We start from the raw sequence: 21,909 nt of genomic DNA, 5'->3' as shown, positions 1-21,909 counted from the left end.
TTCCCTTTACCCGTTCCGTTTCCTGTACAGATATCTGCCAGTGACTGACGCAAAGCAACACAATCCGCTTTCCTGACGGACTGCCAAGAAGTACCCGCTTCCTTCAGTTCTTTGTAGAGCAGAGAAGAACCTGTTTGTCGCTTCCCGATGTGTTCATGTACTTAAATATTTGTGTATATAAACAGAAGCAAATGTACATACAGTATGCTCATTGTGCTGTAAGGAGATAAAAAGATTTATTTTCATGGAAGCTATAAAAATTGATACTTACTCCTGAGACACGATAGTGTCAAGTAAATTAATTTCAAGTTCTAGCACGTAAACATGTCGAAAATCACGTCTCCAGGCTTATCTATTCAAAATTCAATTTTTTTTTTCCTCCTCCGAGTATCTTTCACGCAACTGCGGAGGAGGGGGCAGGCCAGTGAATCCTCCTGGGAAGCCAGAGGTCTGGATAATCCCTCCCTGCTCCATCGAGGGAGTTCTGCAGAGGGGCCAGACCTAGCGAGCAGGAACGCGGGAGGTGTAAATTTGAGGCGACTTTGGAGCAAGGTGATTTCTGGTCATTTTTTTTTCCAGGCGTAATTTGGCTGTTGGTTCGGGCTGGAAGAAAAGCTCAGCAGAAAGCAAGGACGCAAGCAGATGCGTTCCCTCCCTCCCTCCCCTCCTAGCGACACGTGGGAGAACGAGCGTGAACTCCGTAGGCGCCGTCACCAGCAGCCCCGGGGCCCAGGGCCTCCCTCCGCCGCCTTCGTCCTGGCGCCCAACGGCAGCCCCGAGCCTTCGGCGCGCGGGAGGTGGCCTCCTCTCCCTCCCGCCCTCCGGCGATGGGCTCGGCTCTGCTCCGCCGCCCGGGGCGAGCGCACCATCCTCGCGGCCGCTACGGCCCCCTACGCCACACCGATTGGGAACCCGAGTCCCTCGGCGTTGCCGAAATGTGAACCTATGTCCTAAGATAACGGCTAATTAAAGCACTTCCATGCTTTAAAGGTTTTAAAACAATCAGTCGTGTTTTCAATGTTAAGTAAGGCTTCTTCCGGCAGTATTAACCGATACACTCCAACCACGGTATGAATGGTCTTTTTTGTAATGTTATCTTTGGAAAATGTGTTATTTTTATAGCTGTGGTTTCTTTTTTTTTTTTTTTGGTAACACAATAAAAGCACATGTGGGAATTACAACATCTGGCAACTAAAGTCTCGCTTCTATCGTACGGCAAGTGTCCTCCTCTACCAGCGTAAGCCTTAACGCGTGAGGCCTCGAAGGGCCTGAAGGCGCTTTGCTTCATGGAGCAACCACGAAGCCACGCAGAGACGCAGTTCTGCGCAGGAGCGGCGGCAGCTGCCAAAGCACGAGTGCCGTCAGCAGGCCCTTTGCTCCTCACAGCCACGAGGACAAGCGGCCCGAGGGAGCGGAGAGCGTTCCTCCGCACCCAGGGCTGCTGTTCCCGGGGAGCGCGCGAGCGCGGTTTGCTCCCCGTATGCGAGCAGCCTCAGCCCACCCCGAAAGCTCTCAGTGCTGCTCTCCGTTCCCACCGCTCCCCTGAAGGAAGGGTACGGCCCGCAGAAGCCAGCCCGGCCCAGAGCCGGCCTCGAAAACCCCCCACAACAAAAAGAAACCCGCTTCCTATTAATAAATTGCTCTAGTGATTACAGAGAGGCGAATGCCTACTTCTTTATAGGTAAAACTTCCCCCCCCCCCCCCCCAATAAATGACTAGGAAATAGAGAATGAAATCGATAGCAATCTTTATCATTAAGACATAGCTTTTCCGAGTTTGAAAAATTACACCGTTAAAAACGATTTCCACGAGAGAATTGTCTTTAGTTATAAATGCCACCACTATTTCTAGTTTTAGTAATATATATTCCATACATAGGAATTGGAAATTGATTCAGCTAAGGAATCTTGCAAGAAGTGCCGTTTGTGAACTAACACTCAAGGCAAGAACGTTATTTTAAGACAATAAAAAAAGCTTTCAAAAGATCTTGAAAACTGGCGTGGGAGAAAGAGACGAGAACAGTCAAATCCATACATCTGCAATAAGCCCAAGACACGAATGAAAAGGTACAAAGAACCCGGTTTAAAAGCAGACTTGCCCGTTGTTGAAGGCACTATCTTTTTCTGTGGTGTATATTCCAAATCTGCTGGACCGTAAAAAACCCAGACCTTTAAAATACGCAATCAGATGCCCTTCCTACGCTCCAAGAACGCGATTCTTAGTTCAGTTTTGCTACTAAAATGTGAGCATACGACATTTGCGTTTAAGCAAGGAAAACAAGAGCCTCCAGGCAGCTGCCCTGCTGCTGCAGCGGGTAACGCAGACAACGCGCAGCCCGGGTGCCCAAGAGCCCACCCGGCAGCCGCGTGCCTCGGTAACAGACGCTGTACGCGGCCCCTGAACAAATTCACAGATTGCGTTCTGAAAAAAACCCCTTTAATAACGCAGTGTTTGTTCCTGACATGCCCGAGTGCGCTGCTCCTCTACGCAACAGCCTTAATTTATGGCCTTGCTACGAAGCCTCTCGTCTCTCTAACGTCAGGACGGTCGGAGGTCTCCCTCCCTGCTTTTGCATTTCTTCTCCCCACCCCCCAAGAAAATTAGATGGTAATTTCTTTTCAAAAAGATTTAGAAAACCCGGTAAAAACAACAAACAAAACAATAAATAGGAGGCCCGGAGGCGAGTTCAGCACAGAAGTCCCATTCCTGCATAGACTGAAGGGAAACGAGCACGGGCCAGACGGATGCGCCCGTATTTTTTTGGAGCATTACGTCATCTCGCTTGCAAAGTTGCCAGGAAAGCCACCCACCTGCACCGTTCCCATCACGGCTGGTGGTGGTCTACACCACCGCACCGCGGCCCGAGGAGCATCGGTCTTCTCCCAGGAAAACAGAGCTCCGCGGCCGGGAGGAAAAGCCGCCTGGATGAAACCGCCCAGAATTTCTCGAGGGCTCTGGCTGAGGCGCTAAGAAACAGCCGCAGCCTCAGGGCCGAGCACTCCTGGTTCAAAAGCGCCTCCGTCTTCCAGGCGTTCCCGGCGGAAACGTCAAAACCGCAAGTCTTATTTTAAGGTTACAGTGGAGGCATCGCTAGGTGGAGAGGCCTCACTGTAGCACGGCGTAACGGTTATCCTTCACCCCAGAAGACAGCAGCGTGTATCACATTATCTCGGTCTTGATTACAGACGAATCTATCGCTTCGTTGCGCAAGTCAACAGCGGATCCGTTTCTCCAGGACTGTTCAGCGGCTGCAGCGACCTGAATTGTCCAGAGAAACTGCTCTTTGGTTATCATGGGGGGTTCCTTGCCTGCAGGGACAGGAACGAAGCACTAGATGAAACCCATCTTATCACCCGCTCTGCCTTTCGGCACGTCGCCGCCCGCCACGGCATCCCTCTTCAGCTCCCGGAGCTGGGGCCTCAGATTTTAAAAAGAAAGTTTCAGCCCCCTCTCCTTCCCCTCCGGTGACTAAAATCCTGTATTTTTGTCAAGCAGCCAGCAGAACAGGAATATTTTTATTCCTTCTGGGCAGCCAGGACTCTAGATGAGGGTCTCCTTGCTGTTATAAGCGGCTGCTGTCTTCACAAATGACAGTAAGGTCCAACGCGATTTTCCCTCCCAATTTTCATTTCTTCTCGGAACACAGTTTCAGATCAACACTCCGTCCCTCACCCGCCTCACTGACTTGAAAGTGAGAAAAGCAGCGCACCCCCCAAGGCAGCCCAGTCATTCCTTTCCATTTACTGAAACCAGGTTAGTTGTTTGCACTTTCATCGAACTATCGGCTCCGTCGGAGGCTGACCACTCCGTGCGTGTTTCTACCAAGCGGCGTGCACTGTCGTGCTCAAGACGCATCTGCTGAGAACACCGGTGCTCGTCAGGGCGGCAGAGCGGCCCGTGAAACCCCGCGTTTGCTCACAGGGAGCTCCGTCATCACCTGCGCAACACCGGCTTAAACCTAACCACGACGAATCTCATTCCTGGTTTTCACACCTACCGATTTCTTTTTGGGGTTTCAGACACAAACACCAAATTGCGCTTGCTGTTGGAACAGCTTCCAAGGGAAGTTTTCGCTGAAAGCAAATCCAAAGCAACACTAGCCATTAACGTAAGCTTCGTCCTACCTTTCAGGGTTCTCAGAAAGTGTCGGAAGAGCTCCCTGTGTGCGTCTCTGTAGCGATCAGCTTGGGTCTGTGAATATATGGATACCGAAGTCCCATGCTCCGTAATCCCCAGGGGATTCTGATTATCTACCCGTAACGTTCCTTGAGAACCGTGAACCTGCAGGGAAGGCAGCAAACGGGAAAGAGAACAACGTTTTTAAGGTATCGCGCTTTCGATCTTCAACACCTGGCTAGTCTATAGAAGCCCTGGTTTGTACAACCAAGAAAGAAAGTAGCTTCTAAAATCAGGAGTTACAACTGACATACCCCCTCGTATGGATCAGACACGACAGAAAATACCAGGCACGTGTTGCAGTACAGTGGCTTCCGCTTCTGTGGTACCTCCACTTGTTTTTTTCCCCACCTGAGCAAAGCTCCTTTTTGAAGTATTTAACAGATATTTCTCCCCAAATCCAGCCCACGCATCTGTTATAATTCATGACTTTAGGAATTTACAGACAATTTGCCTCTGAGTTTACGCTTGTCTTCCCCTTTAACATCCTTAACTCTTGGCTTGCTATACACCTAAAAACACCCTGGAAAGACAAGAAGTGAACTGTGCGACAACATTTCAGCCTCAGGAGAGCCGACACCAATTCCTGCTCTAGTACGATTGCATGCAGGTTATAGCCCCAACGGAACACACATAAACAGAGGGAAAATTCGGGTAACGAAAGAGAAAGCGGATTGTAGCTTAAACGACCACAAGCGATCCGCTGCTGCCGAGGTACGGAGGTGTTTTGTGGAACGTGCTTGCAGGCATACGCACGGGGCACAACACGTATTGCCCCATGCGAACACAGACAGGGTAGAAGTTGCGCTGGCCTGTGGTGTCGCGACAGACTTGACTTAAAAGTAAGAACGCACCTCTAGTCTCTGATCACAGCTTTTAGTGCAGTGCTGACTGATGTCCAAAGTAACAATTGCTCCGCTACGAAATTTCATGCTGACCGCTACAGTGTCTGCATCCTTCAAGTAGGCCATATCTGAGTGACAAAAAAGGCGCTGGCTCACACCAGGAACAGCAAACCAGCAAGTACTACGACTACAAAGCGCTGCTCTTCCTTTACGAGGTGACGCTGGCGCTACGATACCTTCAAACTGGAAGCAACGGCAACAGCAAAGCGCTGCCTGCAACGTACACCAGCTGGTTTACCTTTCGGACGGAGAACAACGAGCTCTGCAGAAACACGCAGGCCCTGGGCCCCAGCTCCACCTTCCCAGCCCGTGGCTCTCCCTAAAGGAGGCTTCCACTTCTTCTTCCAAACACATCTGCCTTTGCAGCTTATTCCAACCAAGAGCAGGCAACTTCCAGCACGTAGCTAGAACGAGGCAGATGGCACAAAATCCTCCCTGGGGCATTTTGTTTGTTGCATTTCAACGCTTTACCGTGGATTATACCGTTGCGTGCCACACCTCCTAACAGCAGCCAGTCAAGGTTGGCGGCAGCTGCAATCACCTGAATTAAAACTTTGCGTTTCCACTTAAAAAACGGCAGCTTCCAGCTTTATGGTTAGTTTCAATTAGTCTGGTAACCCAGAGCGTGCCCGTCAGCTTGACGCAGTCCAGAGTAAATTCACATCTTTAACTGTGCTGAGATCAACAGGAAAGTGCCAGAGAAAGCAAGGAACTGAAAAAGACTGCACTGACGTTCTTGTAAGCACAAAGCTTTGCTCGTTATTTTCGGCAAAGGGCAAACTTGAGATCCCTCAGTTGCCATACAGAGTAGAGTTCAGGGATACCTCCACAGCAACCGCTCCGCATCAGCAGGGAATTGACAAAATTCAGAAATCCTCCCTAAATACCCCGTCTACAACAGCTCCTTGAGAAACTTGCCTTCCGTTTCACTAGACTATTTTTTTCACCTGTTCTACGATGGAACAATTATGTCATGGCCACCGTGCTCTTGTACACTCTTTCTTCCCAATTTTAGTACTGAAGTCCAGAGGTACATGATAAACTATCAAAAGATTTAGTCTTACCTGCACAGAATGCATGCCCCAGTGAAAATATTGTATCTGGTGCACTCTCTCCCAACAACAAACTGATAATATCTATATCGTGCACCGCAGCGTTATAAAAAATTCCACCTGGAAGAAGCAAAACTGGGCATTAAGGTCTCCACATTTAAAACCCACAGTCAACGTATATTTCTGAACTGCACCGAGATCGATACAAAAAGCCCCCTACACCGAAGAAACTAGTACTAAAAGCAAACAGAAAAATGCAACAACAATAAAGATTGGTAAAGAAAACGCTCCTCAAAAGAAAACCCACGCATCTTAAGGCTCCACAAACACAGGGGACTTTCCACCAGAACACAGGGCAAGATACGTTTCCAGTCCTTTGAGAAGGAACTTTTCAGAAGAAAGCTGCTCAGTACCTGATGCTTTCAGGAAGCTCAGAGACGCTGCTGGATAGATGCTGCTCATCGTCGATATCCGGTGGATCCTGCCCAGCGCCTGGCTGTCGCGGACCTTCTTGTACAAGAACTGCAGCGCTGGGTCAAAGCGCCTTCAAAGAGAAACGAGGAACGCGGTACAGCGTTTGGAAGAGGAGGAGGTCGCCCGGGCCGCCGTTACCGCTGCGGTGCACGAGGCCGCCTCGACGGCAGACAGCGGCGAGCGTGCAACATGAACCTCAGCTTAGGCACCCCTTTCTACGTTCAGCCACTTATTACATGTGAATTCTGCTTCTTGCAAACCAGCCTAATGTCTGCACTTGTGAAGACTTTAAGTAACAACTTTAATGAAGAAATTAAACTATGGGGACTAAAAGCATTTAAATGTCCAGCAAATTATCTACGGTTCTTCCTAGAGCCCTACCTACGAGTTTATATCCAGTTATATAAAAACCTCAGCTGAGGTTCAACCTTACGGCTGGGATCAGACCTGTACATATAGCACTTAAACGGGAAAGGCAAATGTTAGGGCAGATATTTTGTGTAATTACATATTAGTGTATATGAAATACATATGTATTTCTCCAACTAAGTTTTATTTGCAACGAAATTGACTCTTCTCAGCAGAGGAGCACAAAATGATCACGTGTGTTTACTAACAACCCACTTCCACTCAGGGTACGGTGTTAAATGCCGGTAAATGTCAAGTTTAAAGCGGCATTCTTGGCATTTAGCAGAGCTCCCTCAGTTCTCGCAAGTTTAACAGAGCAGAAGCGAATGAAAATTCATCGACTTTCCTTCTGTTTCAATTATTTAACCTTAAGGGTCCAGATGCAAGGTCACAAGTGGAAATATCACTTTATAAAGATTAATAAATCTCTTCCCATCGGATAGGCCAGTAATTCTAACATCAAGTGGAATTTTCACGGCCACGTAGCTTGCAATCCTCAGGGTTAATAATCCTCAAGCACCATCCCTTCCAAAGGCACTAGAAAGAAGTCAGAGGTAAAGCACAGCTCTGTGCAGACCCCAGTGTTTGGAAATTCAGTTTGAGCGGAAAGTTAGGTAGCGGCTGGGGTCAATGTGTCCCCAGAGACGGTGCTCTAAAAGGAACTTCAAAAGGTCGCTTGTTCTTTTGTTGAAGAGTTACTCTAAGCCTTCACTAGTATTTGCTCACACACGTACTTACGTTTCACAGGATCAACATCATCTAAGTACAGAACACAATTAGCAAACCAGTGAAAATACAAAAAAGTTACAAAAAAGGAAGAGTTTTCAATATTATGAAGATATATTCACAGAGCAGCCTTTTTCTCTGCTATTTTAAAGAACACAGCTAATTCACTGCCTTCTTCCAATGTTATTTCTAGTTCACTGCAACAAAGCTGGAAAAAAGGATAGATACCCTCAGATCCGGAAAAAGTACAATACATATGGGCAGAAGTTTCTAATACGTGAGCAAAGTTTAATGTCATAGGGCATTATTAGACTGCACAGGGTTGCAAACTAAACGCTTTACAACAAAGCAGTGAAAAGCAGATCTCAGTAGCTGCACGCTTAATAAAATCGCAGATCTGCCTGACCTGGTGCTTGCACGCGCACAAAAAAACATGAGCAAAAAACGTCCTAAAACCACAGACCAAGAAACTGCCTCAGAGAACGGCACAGCACAGTCAGAATATTTCCTTCTCTGAAGCTCCAACTAGCTGCAGCTTCTGCAAAGCCTCGAAAGGACTGCAGAGACGTGGACCCCAACTGCCTTTGGCCATTCTAAAAAAAAAATAAAACACGGAGCTTTCAAATCTTGAAAGCTTCATCGTTTGAGTTCCGCTAATGTCCATCCGAGTGAACATTTATTTTAATCTCATGACAGCTAGATTTTATCTCCATTAAGCACGCAGAATTAATCCAATTAACTCCCAGCTGAACAACGTTAACAAGCAGCAGTGAAACAAAGTTTATTTGAGGACAAATTCAGGAAAGCCTGAGGAATCAACCCTACTTTCGGACACGCGCTTCTTATCACATAGAAATCAGAAGAAAAGTGCTGGTCTTACTTGTAGAATCCACACACCAACGGTCTTCCACATCTGTCAGCTTCATCGAAGCAAGCTTCCGCCGTCTGCCTGTCAAAACTGGGCAGCCTCTCGCAAAACACACCTTTTCCTGTGCAAAACGGTACAGGACGCAGGAGTGAAGGCAAGACACGGTCTGCGCAAAACTTTTTTATCTTGCGATAACATATACGTGTCATTACATTCTAGAAAGTAGGTCTGATGAAACCGAAGCATGGCTTTTTATTTGTTGTTGCCACTAACTCCCTTTTGGCCCGTAACTAGCCGGTTATGGATGCCGAGATGTGGGACTGTTTTGATAGACACCTTTCCTTTCAGTCCTAGCGGTATTTCTACGACTAGACACCCTGCACGGCCGTACTGGGACCAGCACAGTACAGACTCCATTGGTGTTAAGCCATCAACATCGTCACCACTGGACCAATTTCCCTTGAATTATGCAATCAGACAGTCTGCACAAGTCAAGGGACACTGCCAAAATGAGAAAGCATTTGCATTTAAAGCCTTTAGCAAGCACACCAGGTCTGCCTCGACGTGAGCTACTGACTACAGATAAAAGCTGAATTTGCAGCTGTCCCTCTTACCCGCTCGTAAAGCGTCTATTACAATCTCAGCGGCTTCTTCAGGTGGTGAACAAATAATGGCTCCAGAGACTCTGCAGAAGTCAAAAGAAAGATCTTCAGTGAAGACAAGGTTTTTTACTAGAATGAACAACGCTCAAAAGCTCCTTTCAGTTATTTTTATAACAGTCGCCTTAAACTTTGAGGAAGAGTTAAAAAAAGACATAAAACCCCAATGCTCTGGAAGAGCAAGTTATGTTAGAAAAGGAACGTGGTACCTGCTTGCAAGGATGAAATACGGGATGACATATATAGGTTAAAATTACAAGCAGCACAACGGAATTGCGTTGCTTTTCCTGCACCTTAAAGGAGAAAGTCTTTTAAAGGCGTCCTTTGAAAACGAGTTAAATCCTGCTCGTTAACACATACAGTGAAATCGAAAGTGTCTATGTGGTAGAGCTGCTGAACAAGTGATGGGTACACCTTAGCTTATTACCATTCTTTAGTTTCTAGTATCAAATCCATCCTTCTTAAAAGCTCTGCCTTTCACTTTTGCAATGATATTTAAAATACCAACTTGAGAACTGACTGTAACCACATCACTAGATACTACTTGTTCCGTTCAACTGTAAAGCAAAACGCCATAATCTTTCCTATGTACAGCAATCCTCGCTTATCTCAAACAGTTTCAAAAGAGCCACCCAAGTCAGCCAGCTGCTCCGAGGCACAAAAACTGGTAGGCAGCAGGAAAGTGTGTCATTTAATCGCTCTATGGGAATGGAGGAAAAGAAGGGGGTTTTATATTCCTTAACAAAGCTGCCTGCAGCTAAACTCCTCCGAGTTTCCATCGATTCTGGGCACGTGACTCAAGCCAAGCTTCTCGGGGACTTCTGAAGCATCTATGGGTGGACGACACACTACGTAAGGGTTAGCCCGTAACGGCCCCTCAGTCTCGCTCCGTTCCCCTATCTGGGGCCAGAGAAGCCCGGTCTGGGTCTGCTATGGCACAGAGGCCTTTTCCAGAGAGGGGAAGCAAGCCTCGCACGGAGACACTCGCCCCGAGCCTCGCGGCAGGGAAGCAGCACGCACGGGAGTTAGCGGAGGACAGTACCGCTGATCGCTGAGCGCGACGTCGGCGTCCTGCTGCCGCAGCACCCTGGTGCCGGCCAGGAACTCGGCGCCGAAGGCATGCTCCACCTCCTCCAGCTGATCCTCCACAACGTAAAGCAAGCAGCAGCCGTTTTCCTCCATCAGGCTTTGAAACAAGGCTTTATTAACGAGCCCTACGCCGAAGAGGGCGAGGCCGACGCCGCTGCCGTGCCGTAAGGCGGGCGCCGGGCCGTCGGAGGCCTCGGGTGCAGCCCCTCTTTGGGCGGCCTGCTTCGAAGGGGCAGGCGCGATCCTCATGTGGAAGGCGGCAAGCGCCGAGGGGCGGCTGGCGGAGGTGGAGGGCGTCGGGTCTTCCCTGGGGGCGGCCGCGCTGGCGGGGGAGCTGGCGGCGGCGACGGGGTGGTGGGCAACCAGCGGCTTGTGGTAGGAAGGCGGAGAGGGGACCATGCCGTAGCCGGCGCCGGCGGCGAGGACGAAGGACGGCTGGGAGAGCAGGGAGGGCGCGTCGAGCTGCAGGGGCAGGCCGGTGCCGACGTCCGGACCTGCAGAGCTGGGCGAGACAGAGGAGGGTTCGGGGCGAGGCTCTGCTCTCCCTCGCCGAGCGAGGGGCGGAGGCCCCGCGCCTTCAACCCGCTCCCCACAACCGCTCCGCTTCCCCAGCGGCCTGGGCCCGAGCAGGGGGAAGCGGGGCGGGCCCGGGTGCAGGCACTCACAGGAGCAGCGGGGCGCGCAGGCCGTGCTGGCGGAGGAGGCGGCGGTTGCGGTAGTGGCGGCCGGAGGAGAGGTGCTCGAGGATGCGGTCGCGGCGGACCCGCATGGGCAGCTGGCAGGAGGTGCAGTACAGCGTCTCCACCACCGCCGCCTCCCCAGCGGCACCGCGCTCCAGGAGGTGCCGCTTCACCGCCAGCTCCGAGAACTCGGCCGCGTAGTCGTGGAGAGTCTTCTTCTTCCGCCCCATGGCGGCGGCCCGGCCCGGCCCGGCCCTGCCGCCCCGGAAGCGGAAGGCGCGGCCCCGCCGCCGCCGTTGCCCGGCAGCCGGGCGCGGCGCGGAGGCTGCGCGGCCCTGCCCTCGGGCGAGCCCCCGGTGCCCCGTCCCTCCTCGCCGCCCCGGCGGCGTACGCGCACGGCTCTGTGCGCGGAGAGGTGGACGGCTCGGCCCTCGCTGCAGCGCGGAGATGGAAGGCAGGAGCTCGGGCGAAGCGGCCCCCGACGAAGCCGTCGGCGACGCGGAGGCTCGGCGGGTCGCGCAGGAGCAGGCGCGGGTGGCAAAGCTCACCGAGGTCCAGCAAGGCGACCGAGAGCTCCGTGAGGAACTGCAGAAAGCAAAGGATGACTACAAGGTGGCCACAGGTACCTGGGGAAGGCGTCCAGCAGACACGCTGCTATTTATCCCAGCTACCGCCTTCCTCTTCTTGCGATTCTGCTCCTTTTACCTAGAAAAAGTTCCAGGTTAGGTTCGCGCGAGCGCAAAACCTCCCGCTTTCGATTGTTGCTTACGGAGCGAGGCTGAAATGCCACTTGTTCCAAAACCACCTTCCCTCTCCCCTTAGAAGTGACATGCATGAGAATACCCCTGTCCTGGCAGTATTCTGGGGCATCCAGTAGCATTTCAGCACTCTAGCAAAACTGTGCTTGTGTTACCAACTCTACTAGTCCTCAGAGCAGCTCCTACCTCACACGACAAAGTTAGTTTACATATACACCACAGCAAAGTACTACAAACACATTATCAACCAGTGTCACTGTGGCCAGAGCATTAACTTCACCCACGGTCTATACTCAGGCGCTTACAGCAGCCGCTCTGCTTATGCTTACCTGAAAAAAGGAGCCATGAAGCTTTTGGCAGGGATTCGGTTTGCTTACGGTAGTACTCCAACCTTACAGGTGCCATCTCTTCCTTGCAAAGACAACTGGAGATCCAAGAATCCCAGCTTCGGAGAACCAAATCTGAAAAGGAAATGCTCCAAAAGAAGCTCAGAGAGCGAGAAAATCAGCTACGAGCCATGTCTACCAAGGTACCGCCCCGAGAGCACGGTGGCCATCGTCGTTAGGAGAGCTGGCAGCGGGGAATTCGGGCTTTACGCAACAGTTCCCTTCCTCATAGGCAGGAGGTGCACCTGTGAACTGCAAAACTGAAGTGTAAAATATCTTCTCTTAAGTTTTGCAGTCTGAGAGAAGAACAGAAAGACGAAGACATGATGGTAACGATGGAGAAGGAGAACTGCAGTCTTCGACAGGTAAATTCGGTGCAAAGCCGCTATAGAAAATTCTTGTATTAGCTGCGTAGTTGTGCTTGCTTTAGGCTTGGGGGAGTTTGCCACATAAAAAACCCTACTCAATCCAGTAGTTTTAGAGAAAACGCCAAGTAGTAACGGTTACCAGTACTGGCAAGGTTGTTCGTCTGTAGACTCTGCCCGGGAAATACAAGAAGCGTTTGGACCAGATACCGGGAAGATGTGGCCAAGCCTGCTCTCTTTCTTCCTCACAGTAACGGCTTGATTTATGTATCTCCTTAGGTTGTTACCGAACAAGAATCCAAACTGGCCGAGCAGAACAAGCTGATCAGTGAGTTACAGGGGACAGTCAGCCAGCTACAGGCAGAGGTTCTGACCAGCCGATACCACATCCACAAGCAGCAACGGGCCCAAGAGACGATCCAGAGCCAAGCAGAGACGCTGCAGCACAGGGAGCTGCAAACTAGAGTGGCACTCGAATGCATCAGCAGCAGGGTAAGCGTAGCCTCCTTCACTTCAGACTCCTACCTCCCTCTCGGGAGATGCTTCAACCACTTCAAGCGGAGAATCTGAAAGCTTAGAGACATTCTTGGGCAGAAGCACAGTGGGAAATGCACCAGGGCGCTGCAGTCCTTTGCTCTCGGGGCCCGGCTTCCCTTTGTGGCCACGGGGCCAGAGGAGCAGGAAACTCAGTCCATTTGCTTCCCGTCTTTTTAGCACGCAGCTCTCATGTCACTTACAAAGCAAGCAGACCTCAAATACCAGAAGCCCTTGAGAAACTCAAGTTCAGAACAGTGACATCACTAGATTTCTAATATCCTTCCAGGCTCAAAGTAGCAGGTATCGCCTTAAAGCCATTTCCTGCAGGCGTACATGCCTGGTAGCAAGCACAGAGCCCAACACCTGGGTAAGGGACTCAGTCCACCCAGAAACGCATCATTATCACAGTACCTGCAGTGAAGCCCAGTTAAACTGCCCGTAATTTCACATAAACAGACCTTCCATTTCATCATTCACTAGTACTTTGTCCAAGTCTGACAGTGTAGTCTCTGTAAATCCATGCAAATGCCAAAGAATTGTATATAAAGACTAAACACGCCTACTTTCCTCTTTTATCAAAAGTTTGAAAGATATCGAAGCAAAATAATTCAGGCTACGTTCAGTACGGCAGGCAGCAAGCCTCCCCAGGCAGAGGTCACGGATGAGGAGGTGCTGGAGGCAATGCAGGTACGTGGCTCTTTCGAACTCTGCTTCTAGCAGCAGGCAAAGGGACTGATGAGATAAGAGAACGCTTTGCAGTACTGCTCTCCACCTAATGCTTTCCCACCTCTGTACGCATCCCTACTTTTCAGAAAATAATTAACGAACGGATGGAGTTCCACCAGATGCTGAAACAGAAAGGCGTCAAGGTCCCATCGCTCTACAGCATCGACACGTCTGCTTCATCGCCTACCAGTGCCAAGGGAAGGAGAAAGAGCCCTGCAAGGTAGCATCTTTTAACGCCTGAAAAGCAGTCCTAACGGCCGAGTCGGAATACGTCACCAACTTCAGGCTCCGGTTCGGTGGTTCTGGGATGGTGACTTACTAACACATTAAACTCATTTTACTGAAATCAGGTTCTGCGGGAATATCCAATTCAATTGTTTCAACTGACTGGGAGCACAATTCACTGTAAATCATTGGTCCGTAGATCACAGGGAAGCTTGAAGCACTACTAAACCGCTTGGCTACAAGTAGCTAGAGAGCATTCGGTTACCATTTTTGCAGTATACAACACCTGCTTTGGCAAGTTTGTATAGTTACACGACTGGAAAATTCACCAGTGCCAAAACAAGCGACAGTGACGTATGACTGCAAGAACCGCTTTATTTTTCCATTCAATATGCAAGTCCCAGCATGTGGACGTATTTGACACAGTATCTAGACGTTCAGTTAGAGCGCTATATCATTTTTAACAGAGAAAAGTCAATCTGTAGGTCACCCTAGCTTATGGAGAGGTTTGCGTTCATACAGGTAGTAGCCCGGATGTAAAAGTTACCCACAGACTGCAAAAATTAGAACCCCTCAAACTACCTGTATTTTGGAAGGTGTCCCCAACGCTCTTCATGTGGGAGTGTGACAGAAAGCTCCAGGAGGGTCACTCTGGGCAAGAGCGCTTGTATTCTGGGGAGACGGGGGGCTTTAGTAGTGTCGACGGAAGGCAGCATTAGCCCTCTGAACGGAACTAAACTTCATGAGCAAGAATAAATTCAGTGCTCGATCAACAGTAACTCAACGGGTACACGACAAGGTCACTACAACTGGTATTTCCACAGGGAGGGATGGCGGCTCTAAAACGCGCTGGGGGCCACAAACCCCTGCAGTCAATTCAACTGACTTCACTTAAAAATGGAAGCTGTGTTAATGTCTGAACACAGAAACCATCGCTTTAAAACTCATTCCTCAAGGTCTGACAGCAATTAAACTTTCACAATTACGCCAGATATAAAATTATGCAGAATGAGATGTTAGCGAAGTCGTTTTGCATTCTGCCTTCAGTATCGGTATATAGCACGTGACTCCGTTTCAGTGCTGTCACCTACTGGATTTCTCAGTTTAGCTGCCAAAATAATAATCCAGCTGAAACATCCCAGGAAGAAATAGCGATCGTGCAGAAAAACATGGCTGCGCTCATTTTATAAACGCTAAGATGTCATAATGATTTTCTCTACAAGTTAATGCGTTCTGACTTCCAATACCTTCTCTGCCTTTAAGTTCGAAGGTGCTGTTGTCTCTACCTAGTCAGAATGCTGATGACTTTCTCTTAAGGCTGAAAGAACGCAATACTCCTTGCCGTAGCTTGATCGAACTTTACAGTTTTTACATACCCAGGCAGGATGCACTGCATCTTTTCTTTAAAAAAACCAAACCACCTCCCTGCGTACAAGTTGCGTTGTTGAATACGGGGGCGGGGGGGGGGGGGGGGGGGGGGGGGGGGGGGGGGCGGGGGAGAAAACGGAATCATTTTCTTAGCTTTGATAGCTGCTAACGTATTACAGTCAGAAGAGAGGAAACTGTGGTTAGGTCAGTTTTTGAAGGATAAAGTACTTTCAAGTTTCCATCTGTGTCCACCACTCGAACCTGCTCCACCACCAACAGAAAATTCATCGGCTGTACGTTTTGGCTGGGGTTCAAATTCACTGGTCCACAAAGAGCATCAGATTCGTTATCCGAGCCCGAGTCTTCCTTATTTTCCAAGGTAAATCTGTTCAGTTCTGCAATTTTCTGTCAAAAGCAAAATACAGAAAAGAAGATTAGTTCTGCGGCTAAGGCCTCACAGCAACTCCAAGCTGCTTCCAAGGTGTGGATCTTGCCAGCCTCTGGAGGAGTATCTGCATTGAAGCGTTCTTCAGTGGGTTAGGATCTTTCAGGAAACCAAAAGGGCTTTTGATGTTATCGCTGCTGTGCTCTCCAGGAGGTTCTGCTCCTCTGAATAGTTTAATTTTTTACGTTTAACACTGAACTCAGGCTTTGTGAAAGCACTGGATTCTAAGCAACGAGAGCCTGCTGTAGGATCACCACCGACGAGTGTGCTTTTGGTGCATGTGAAATTGTCTCTGTTACTGCCTTGTGTCAACTACACAAATGATTCAGCCTTCACCGATGTGTTCTAAAGGCTACGTTAACTGGACAAGAGACAATACATTTATCTTGCAAAATATTTAACGGCATACTATCCTGTACTTGCCACATACCAAGTTTTATCCTTTTCAGTAAGAAAGCTTTAATTAAAAGCAAGGACATTGAACAGCATTTAATGAGACTGTCCTGCTGCTAATACAGCACCTGAAAGATAACTCTGTAATAACGATAGGACCGAGCAAGCTAATTGTCAGGCAGGCTGAGGTAAGAAAGCTCCCTAAAAGGATTTATTGGCAGCAATCGAAGCCACAAGATCACTAAAAAGGGGAAGGTGTTCAAAGTCAAGCCATACATTTCCAATTGTGGTAACACAACATTATTTACCCTGGTGAGTTTCGAGGTCTGCCAGTTAGTCAGGATACAAGAATATAAAAACCTTTTGCGATACAGCAAGAACGGACGAGTAAGTGAAGGAGAAGGAATAATAATGCTACTACTAAAATAAAAATCAACTTCTATATTCTTCTCCGTACATGTGAGCGATTAAACGTTTTGTTAAGAAGCGCACCAAGAGCAGACAGGATTATTTTCCTGAACTACTTACCAGAATTAGTGTGTCCATGACATCTTTGCATATCTGTAAACTGGTATCGCTTGTCACTTCCAGAAATAGATCACGGGTGTCTTTTCTAATCTGTAAGAATTTCACCGGTAGAGCAAGTAAGGAATCAGAGCATACTCATCCACAGTCACTTGGCAACATTTCAATACACAAACTGAATGAAAGGCTTTCATTCAATTCCACCGGAGGCAAAGTACTGCCTTTCTTTACAAGTCAAAAACCATATTCTTGCCCTTCAATAAAGCCATCTCTGCAAAGGCAGACTGGTGCCTTTGGAACAGCCTGCCAGAGCTTGACAGATTTACAAAGGTAAAAATATAACTCCGAGATCCATCTCAATCTGACAGCGTAGCAGTTTCAAGCTTTGAAGATTTATATTTGGAACACAATCACAAGTTTCGCAGAACTGCGCGTTTCTCTGAAGTTGGAGTTAAATATCTCTCAGTAGAAAGAAACACTGTTTAATTCTGATTAATGTATTTCCACTAACAGAGAGTACCTTTGTTTTCTCACTATTGGTTATTGGTGGGAAAGAAATCACGCTGCCTTCGGCATCCACAAGACATGGGTAGTTATCTTTGCCATCCAGTAACTGGAGATACCTGCCAAGAAAAGCAAAGAAGCAAAAAGTGAGCAACTGATAAGCAGCTGGACACAGTGGCAGAAAATAGTGACAAAACCGAATTAGCGTGTTCCTGATCTACCACATAGCCAAAACAGAAGTCGGAGCACTAAAATTCAGCAAAACTGTATCATGGCGATACAGCCGAGGAAAGCCACCAGCTGCAGGAAGGGACGGGCTAGAACCATAAAGTAACTCACATTTTCATATCCACGCTGTCAAAGCAGACAGGCGTGCTGCTAGTGCTTTCAGAGATCCCAGTGCTCAAACAGGAATATCAGAGTCTGCTGTCTGATTCTTCCAGACAGCTTAATTAATTTTCCCTCTTACTTACTGTGGCGATATACAGTTCTCCCATCACGTACTTGGCAACTTTCCCCGAGCTGTAGGAGCGATGGATATGGGCGGTGATCTCTGCACGAGCAGTAAACACAACAGGGCAGTGCCACACTTGGCTTTATAGTTCATCTGTTACTACATGCAGATTTACCGCACCTCCGATTTGCTTAGTTTATTGAATGTGTGTGACATACACTTCACTCCTCCTTGTTTCCCTTCTATTTGCTATTCTAAATATATATGTCACCTCTACGAATAATTCGTATGACAAGAATTTACTCCTGATGCAGCTAGAAATAACGGAAGGCATTCATCATCCTGATTTCACTCCAGGTTACTCTTTATGTATAAATTCAGCTCAGTGTTTTTCATCTCAACTCCCAGAAGCTCGTGCTGGGTTTGTTAGCCCCATCACCCTTACAGAACATGCTTCATAATACATTCGAGCACATTTTCTTCAGTGCTGTTTTTCCATACGAGTATGAATTACCAGAATTCACATGAAGAAAACCACAAAAGATCAGTATACTGACTTGTGCAATCCAGAAACATTCTGACGCTTCTTCTGTTTCCTCTGCTCCTCAGCTTCTAACTTCAGCTGACGGAGAAGATCCTTCGCCTTGATCTCCTTTCGACCCAGGGGCATTATCTACACCATACAAGAAAACAAACATTTGAATTTCAGAGTGACTCAAACACTGGGGTTATTAAAACTCTCCTGTAAGCAAGTCAATAATTAAAACCATACTTCTGTATGCCGTCATTCCTAACGCCTTTTTAAGTATGGAAATACACTTTCTATTTAACAGGGACTACTATTACCATGCTGAGCTTAAACCTTTGCATGAGCTACAACACCCACTTGAAAAACAGGCTCATTCGGTAGTACTAAACCAGGCGTGGACAGTTTTCTCAGCCAGTTCCTTCCCTGTCATTACTTACTGAATAACGTGAAAACCTGCTGTCTCGTAACAGAAGCCATGTACGAAAGGCTCTGTAAGCCATCAGGAAAACGAAGAATTCATTCCTGAGGATCAGGCCACGTGCACAGAACAGTTACAAACACAAGGTGTCTAGAGGGCGGAATACAACAAAAACTTTGGGTCAGCCCCGAAGAGAGTATCCTGACTGTTCAGTCCTTCAGCGAGATGGGTTCTGGAGGCAGGATATTAACGGATGCACTGAGGCCTAAATAAATAAGGATGACGAATTTGAAACAGAATTTTCATATTCTGGATTGAAGTTACAAGCACAGTCTAAGAGCCTGTCACACAGATGTACTGCAAGCTTTTTTTTTTTTCTTCCCTTCCTTGAAAGCAGCACCATAGATAACCCCAGACTGGGTAAATCAGCAGAACCTGAACTGACTTTCATCAGGTTACCTTGAAGGCTGCTGCCATTTGAGGTGCGCTCATACGAATGAGCGCCTGCTTTGCTGCGTGACGCTCCAGGCACATCCTAACACAGTGGAACACCAATACCTCAGTCACCCTAAGCAAAGGCACACATTAAGCAAGATCAGAATGTTTTTAGAGGGGTAAAAAAAAAAAGTCTGTGTCTGCTTTCCCCAATTACTTTAAGTCCTCGGACAGATGCACTCTTAACTAGCCCTAGAGTAATACTAGGTAGCTCTGTGAGGCTTGTTGAAGCAGGCTTTGTTACAGCAGAATAGCAAGAAAATTAGTACAGCTTCTAAATTGCAGTTCCTGGAGTTAGCTTTCCAGGATCTATGGGGTAAGAAGAGAATTCTTTCCATTCTATACAGTTCCAGAAAACGTAAAGGGAAAAAAGTGGAAAGGCCCACCGATGCCACTGGCCCTACCTTCAGTTCATCAGGAGGCTGAACGTCATATATCAGGGGACCTTTGATCAACTGCAAGTCGTGGGTGGCAATTGTCGCTGCTGTCCGCTTTTCACAGATGTCTTCGTGCAGTTTAGTCTAAAACACAAAGAATGCCATCAAAATACATCAAAACCATCAACGTGATTTATTCCTCCCAGGGTTTAATGTTTGTGACATTATCAACTAGTTGAGTAACCCTTGTGCATTAAATGGAGCCCTCCTCTTCGCCTGTGAAACGATTTTATCTGAATTACAACCCAACCATAAAGACAGTGAGGCATAGCACATGACACATTTCTCAACTTGGAGATAAACAGTTTTAAATCAGAAAACAATCACAAACATGCCAGTCTCGTAATCTGAAAGAAGCTGACACCTGCCATCTAATGGACAGGCGAGCAGTATGCCAGGTCAAAGTCTGTGGTTACAGTACCTCGGTGGGAAGGTTAGGCGTGCAAGACAATTTTAGCACAGATTAGGGAACCTGGAGCCAAACCAGGGCACTTCTAACGTGGACGCGGGTTTATTATTAGTTCTCAGCAGGTTCCACAGCACTAACAAGCTGCTGTCACAGAGGCAACGCAAATGTGTGCACATTCGTCACCCTCTCACGGTAATATCTGAGCTCCTATTAGGTTCTTCACGAAACCGGTTTTGCTTCTTACAGACTGACTAGGCGGCACGCCGCTGGCCAAGGCCACGCTGCACTGCCATCCCGCCGTACCCTCGCCACCTGCTAGGTGAAGAGCTCACCCTAAGTTTCAGAAACTTATCTGCTGGAAGGAGGCTAGAACAGTCTATTTCCAACGCTGCTAGCAACACTCCCATTGCAAACGAGTAACACGAGAGCACGGCAGTTACCTGTGCGGACAGGAACCTCTTCAGAGCATTTCCCGGCTTTAAGTTCACTCCCTTCAGCACGCAGCACACAATGAAGGGTCGAACATCTTTGACGCCCGGGCTCGCTTTGACCACCAAGGGCGCCGGGTTTTCGGAGACGTGCAGAACCTTCACCAGCAGCTTGCTCGCCTCCTCCAGCTCGTCCTGCTCCCCGTCCCCGCCATCCTTCTTCTGCTGCTTCTCCCTCTTCTTCTTCCTGGCCTCCTCTCTGGCGCTCTCGGCCTTCCCCTTCCCGCGGCCCCCGGCCCGCAGGTACTCCAGGATGGCCTTCGTCTGGCAGCCGTTGACCATCTTCTCCAGCCGCTTGTCCTTCAGCTGGTTGCCCCTGAAGTTGGCCTCCTTCAGCCGGGGGCAGTCGGCCAGCGCGGCGGGCAGCTCCCTCAGCCGGTTGTTGGCCACGTCCAGGCTCTGGAAGAGAGAGAGACGGGGTGGCCGGCGGCGGCGGGGACCCGGGCCGGCGGCGTGGGGGGGGCCCGCGGGGCCTCTCCTACCTTGAGGGCCGGCAGGGCGGCGATGTCGGCGCCCAGCTCCTCCACCTCGTTGTCGGCCGCCTCCAGGCGGCTGAGGAGCGGGAAGGGCCCGCCGGGGACGGCGGCGGGGGGCAGCAGCCCGCCGGGCAGCGCCCGCAGGCGGTTGCCGGAGAGCAGCAGCGCCTGGAGCTGCGGCGCGGCGCGGGCCAGCCCCGGGCCCAGCTCCCTCAGCCGGTTCCCGCTCAGGTTGAGGCTACGCAGCTGCGGGAAGGCCGGGGCTCCCGCCGGCTCCGCGCCCGCCGTCCCGCCCAGCGCGGCGGGCAGCGCCTCCAGGCCGTTACCGGAGAGGTCGAGGAGGCGGAGGGCCGGCAGCGGCCCGTCCAGCCCCGCGCCCAGCCCGGCGGGGCCCAGCGCGTTGCCGCTCAGCACCAGCGTGTGGAGAGCGGGCAGGGCGGCGGCCAGCCCCGGGCCCAGCTCCCGTAGCGCCGCGCACCCGCTCAGCTCCAGCGACTGCAGCAGCGGCAGGGCCAGCAGCGCCGCCGGCAACCGCCCGCCGCCCGCCGCCACCCGCTCCGCCACCGCCGCGCCGCCCAACGCCAGCTCCCGCCGCCGCTCCCGCGCCGCCGCCTCCAGCTCCGGCCAGGCCGCCGCCATGGCGCCGCGCTGCGCCGGAGCCGCGCCGCCCTCTTCCTCTTCCTCCTCCTCCTCCTCCTCGGGAAGGCCCGCCCCGCCGCCGCTCCGCCCGGGGAGGGCTCGCCCGGCGCAGCCAGAACACCCGCGCATCGCAACACCGCGAAGCCCCGACGACGGCTAGCCCGCACCCTCCTGGTACCAGAAAGGCTGGCACCTTACTCGCCGCACCGGCCAAGACCGCGGAAGACTGGCCACCACCATCCCACCTCTCCCTCGGAACACAGGGGGACCCGGCCGGGACGTGCTCCGCCCGCTG

The 21,909-nt window shown here is 50.0% G+C and overlaps 3 protein-coding genes across 3 annotated transcripts; 1 reads left to right on the top strand and 2 right to left on the bottom strand.

The window, feature by feature from the left end:
• Window positions 1-1,736: 1,736 nt before the first annotated feature.
• On the bottom strand, window positions 1,737-11,267 carry LOC127024905 (myo-inositol 2-dehydrogenase-like). Its single transcript, XM_050909644.1, has 9 exons — window positions 11,023-11,267; window positions 10,311-10,859; window positions 9,224-9,294; window positions 8,622-8,730; window positions 6,547-6,677; window positions 6,146-6,253; window positions 5,031-5,149; window positions 4,125-4,281; window positions 1,737-3,308 (listed from the first exon to the last, which is right to left on the bottom strand). The coding sequence occupies exons 1-9, from the start codon at window positions 11,265-11,267 to the stop codon at window positions 3,160-3,162; spliced, it is 1,638 nt and encodes a 545-aa protein (XP_050765601.1). The 3' UTR covers window positions 1,737-3,159.
• Window positions 11,268-11,443: 176 nt separating this feature from the next.
• CCDC27 (coiled-coil domain containing 27) lies at window positions 11,444-14,163 on the top strand. Its single transcript, XM_050909502.1, has 6 exons — window positions 11,444-11,659; window positions 12,194-12,324; window positions 12,469-12,546; window positions 12,826-13,038; window positions 13,666-13,770; window positions 13,896-14,163. Exons 1-6 carry the CDS (start codon window positions 11,485-11,487, stop codon window positions 14,031-14,033), a joined length of 840 nt encoding a protein of 279 aa, XP_050765459.1. The 5' UTR covers window positions 11,444-11,484; the 3' UTR covers window positions 14,034-14,163.
• Window positions 14,164-15,531: 1,368 nt separating this feature from the next.
• Window positions 15,532-21,614, bottom strand: LRRC47 (leucine rich repeat containing 47). The gene is made up of 7 exons (XM_050909423.1): window positions 20,982-21,614; window positions 20,452-20,898; window positions 19,570-19,686; window positions 18,281-18,396; window positions 17,286-17,388; window positions 16,769-16,858; window positions 15,532-15,807 (listed from the first exon to the last, which is right to left on the bottom strand). The coding sequence occupies exons 1-7, from the start codon at window positions 21,612-21,614 to the stop codon at window positions 15,568-15,570; spliced, it is 1,746 nt and encodes a 581-aa protein (XP_050765380.1). The 3' UTR covers window positions 15,532-15,567.
• Window positions 21,615-21,909: the final 295 nt, after the last annotated feature.

Source organism: Gymnogyps californianus, chromosome 21, assembly GCF_018139145.2.
Source record: "Gymnogyps californianus isolate 813 chromosome 21, ASM1813914v2, whole genome shotgun sequence".
NCBI classification, from domain to species: domain Eukaryota; kingdom Metazoa; phylum Chordata; class Aves; order Accipitriformes; family Cathartidae; genus Gymnogyps; species Gymnogyps californianus.
This window is presented reverse-complemented; position numbering and strand designations above follow the sequence as displayed.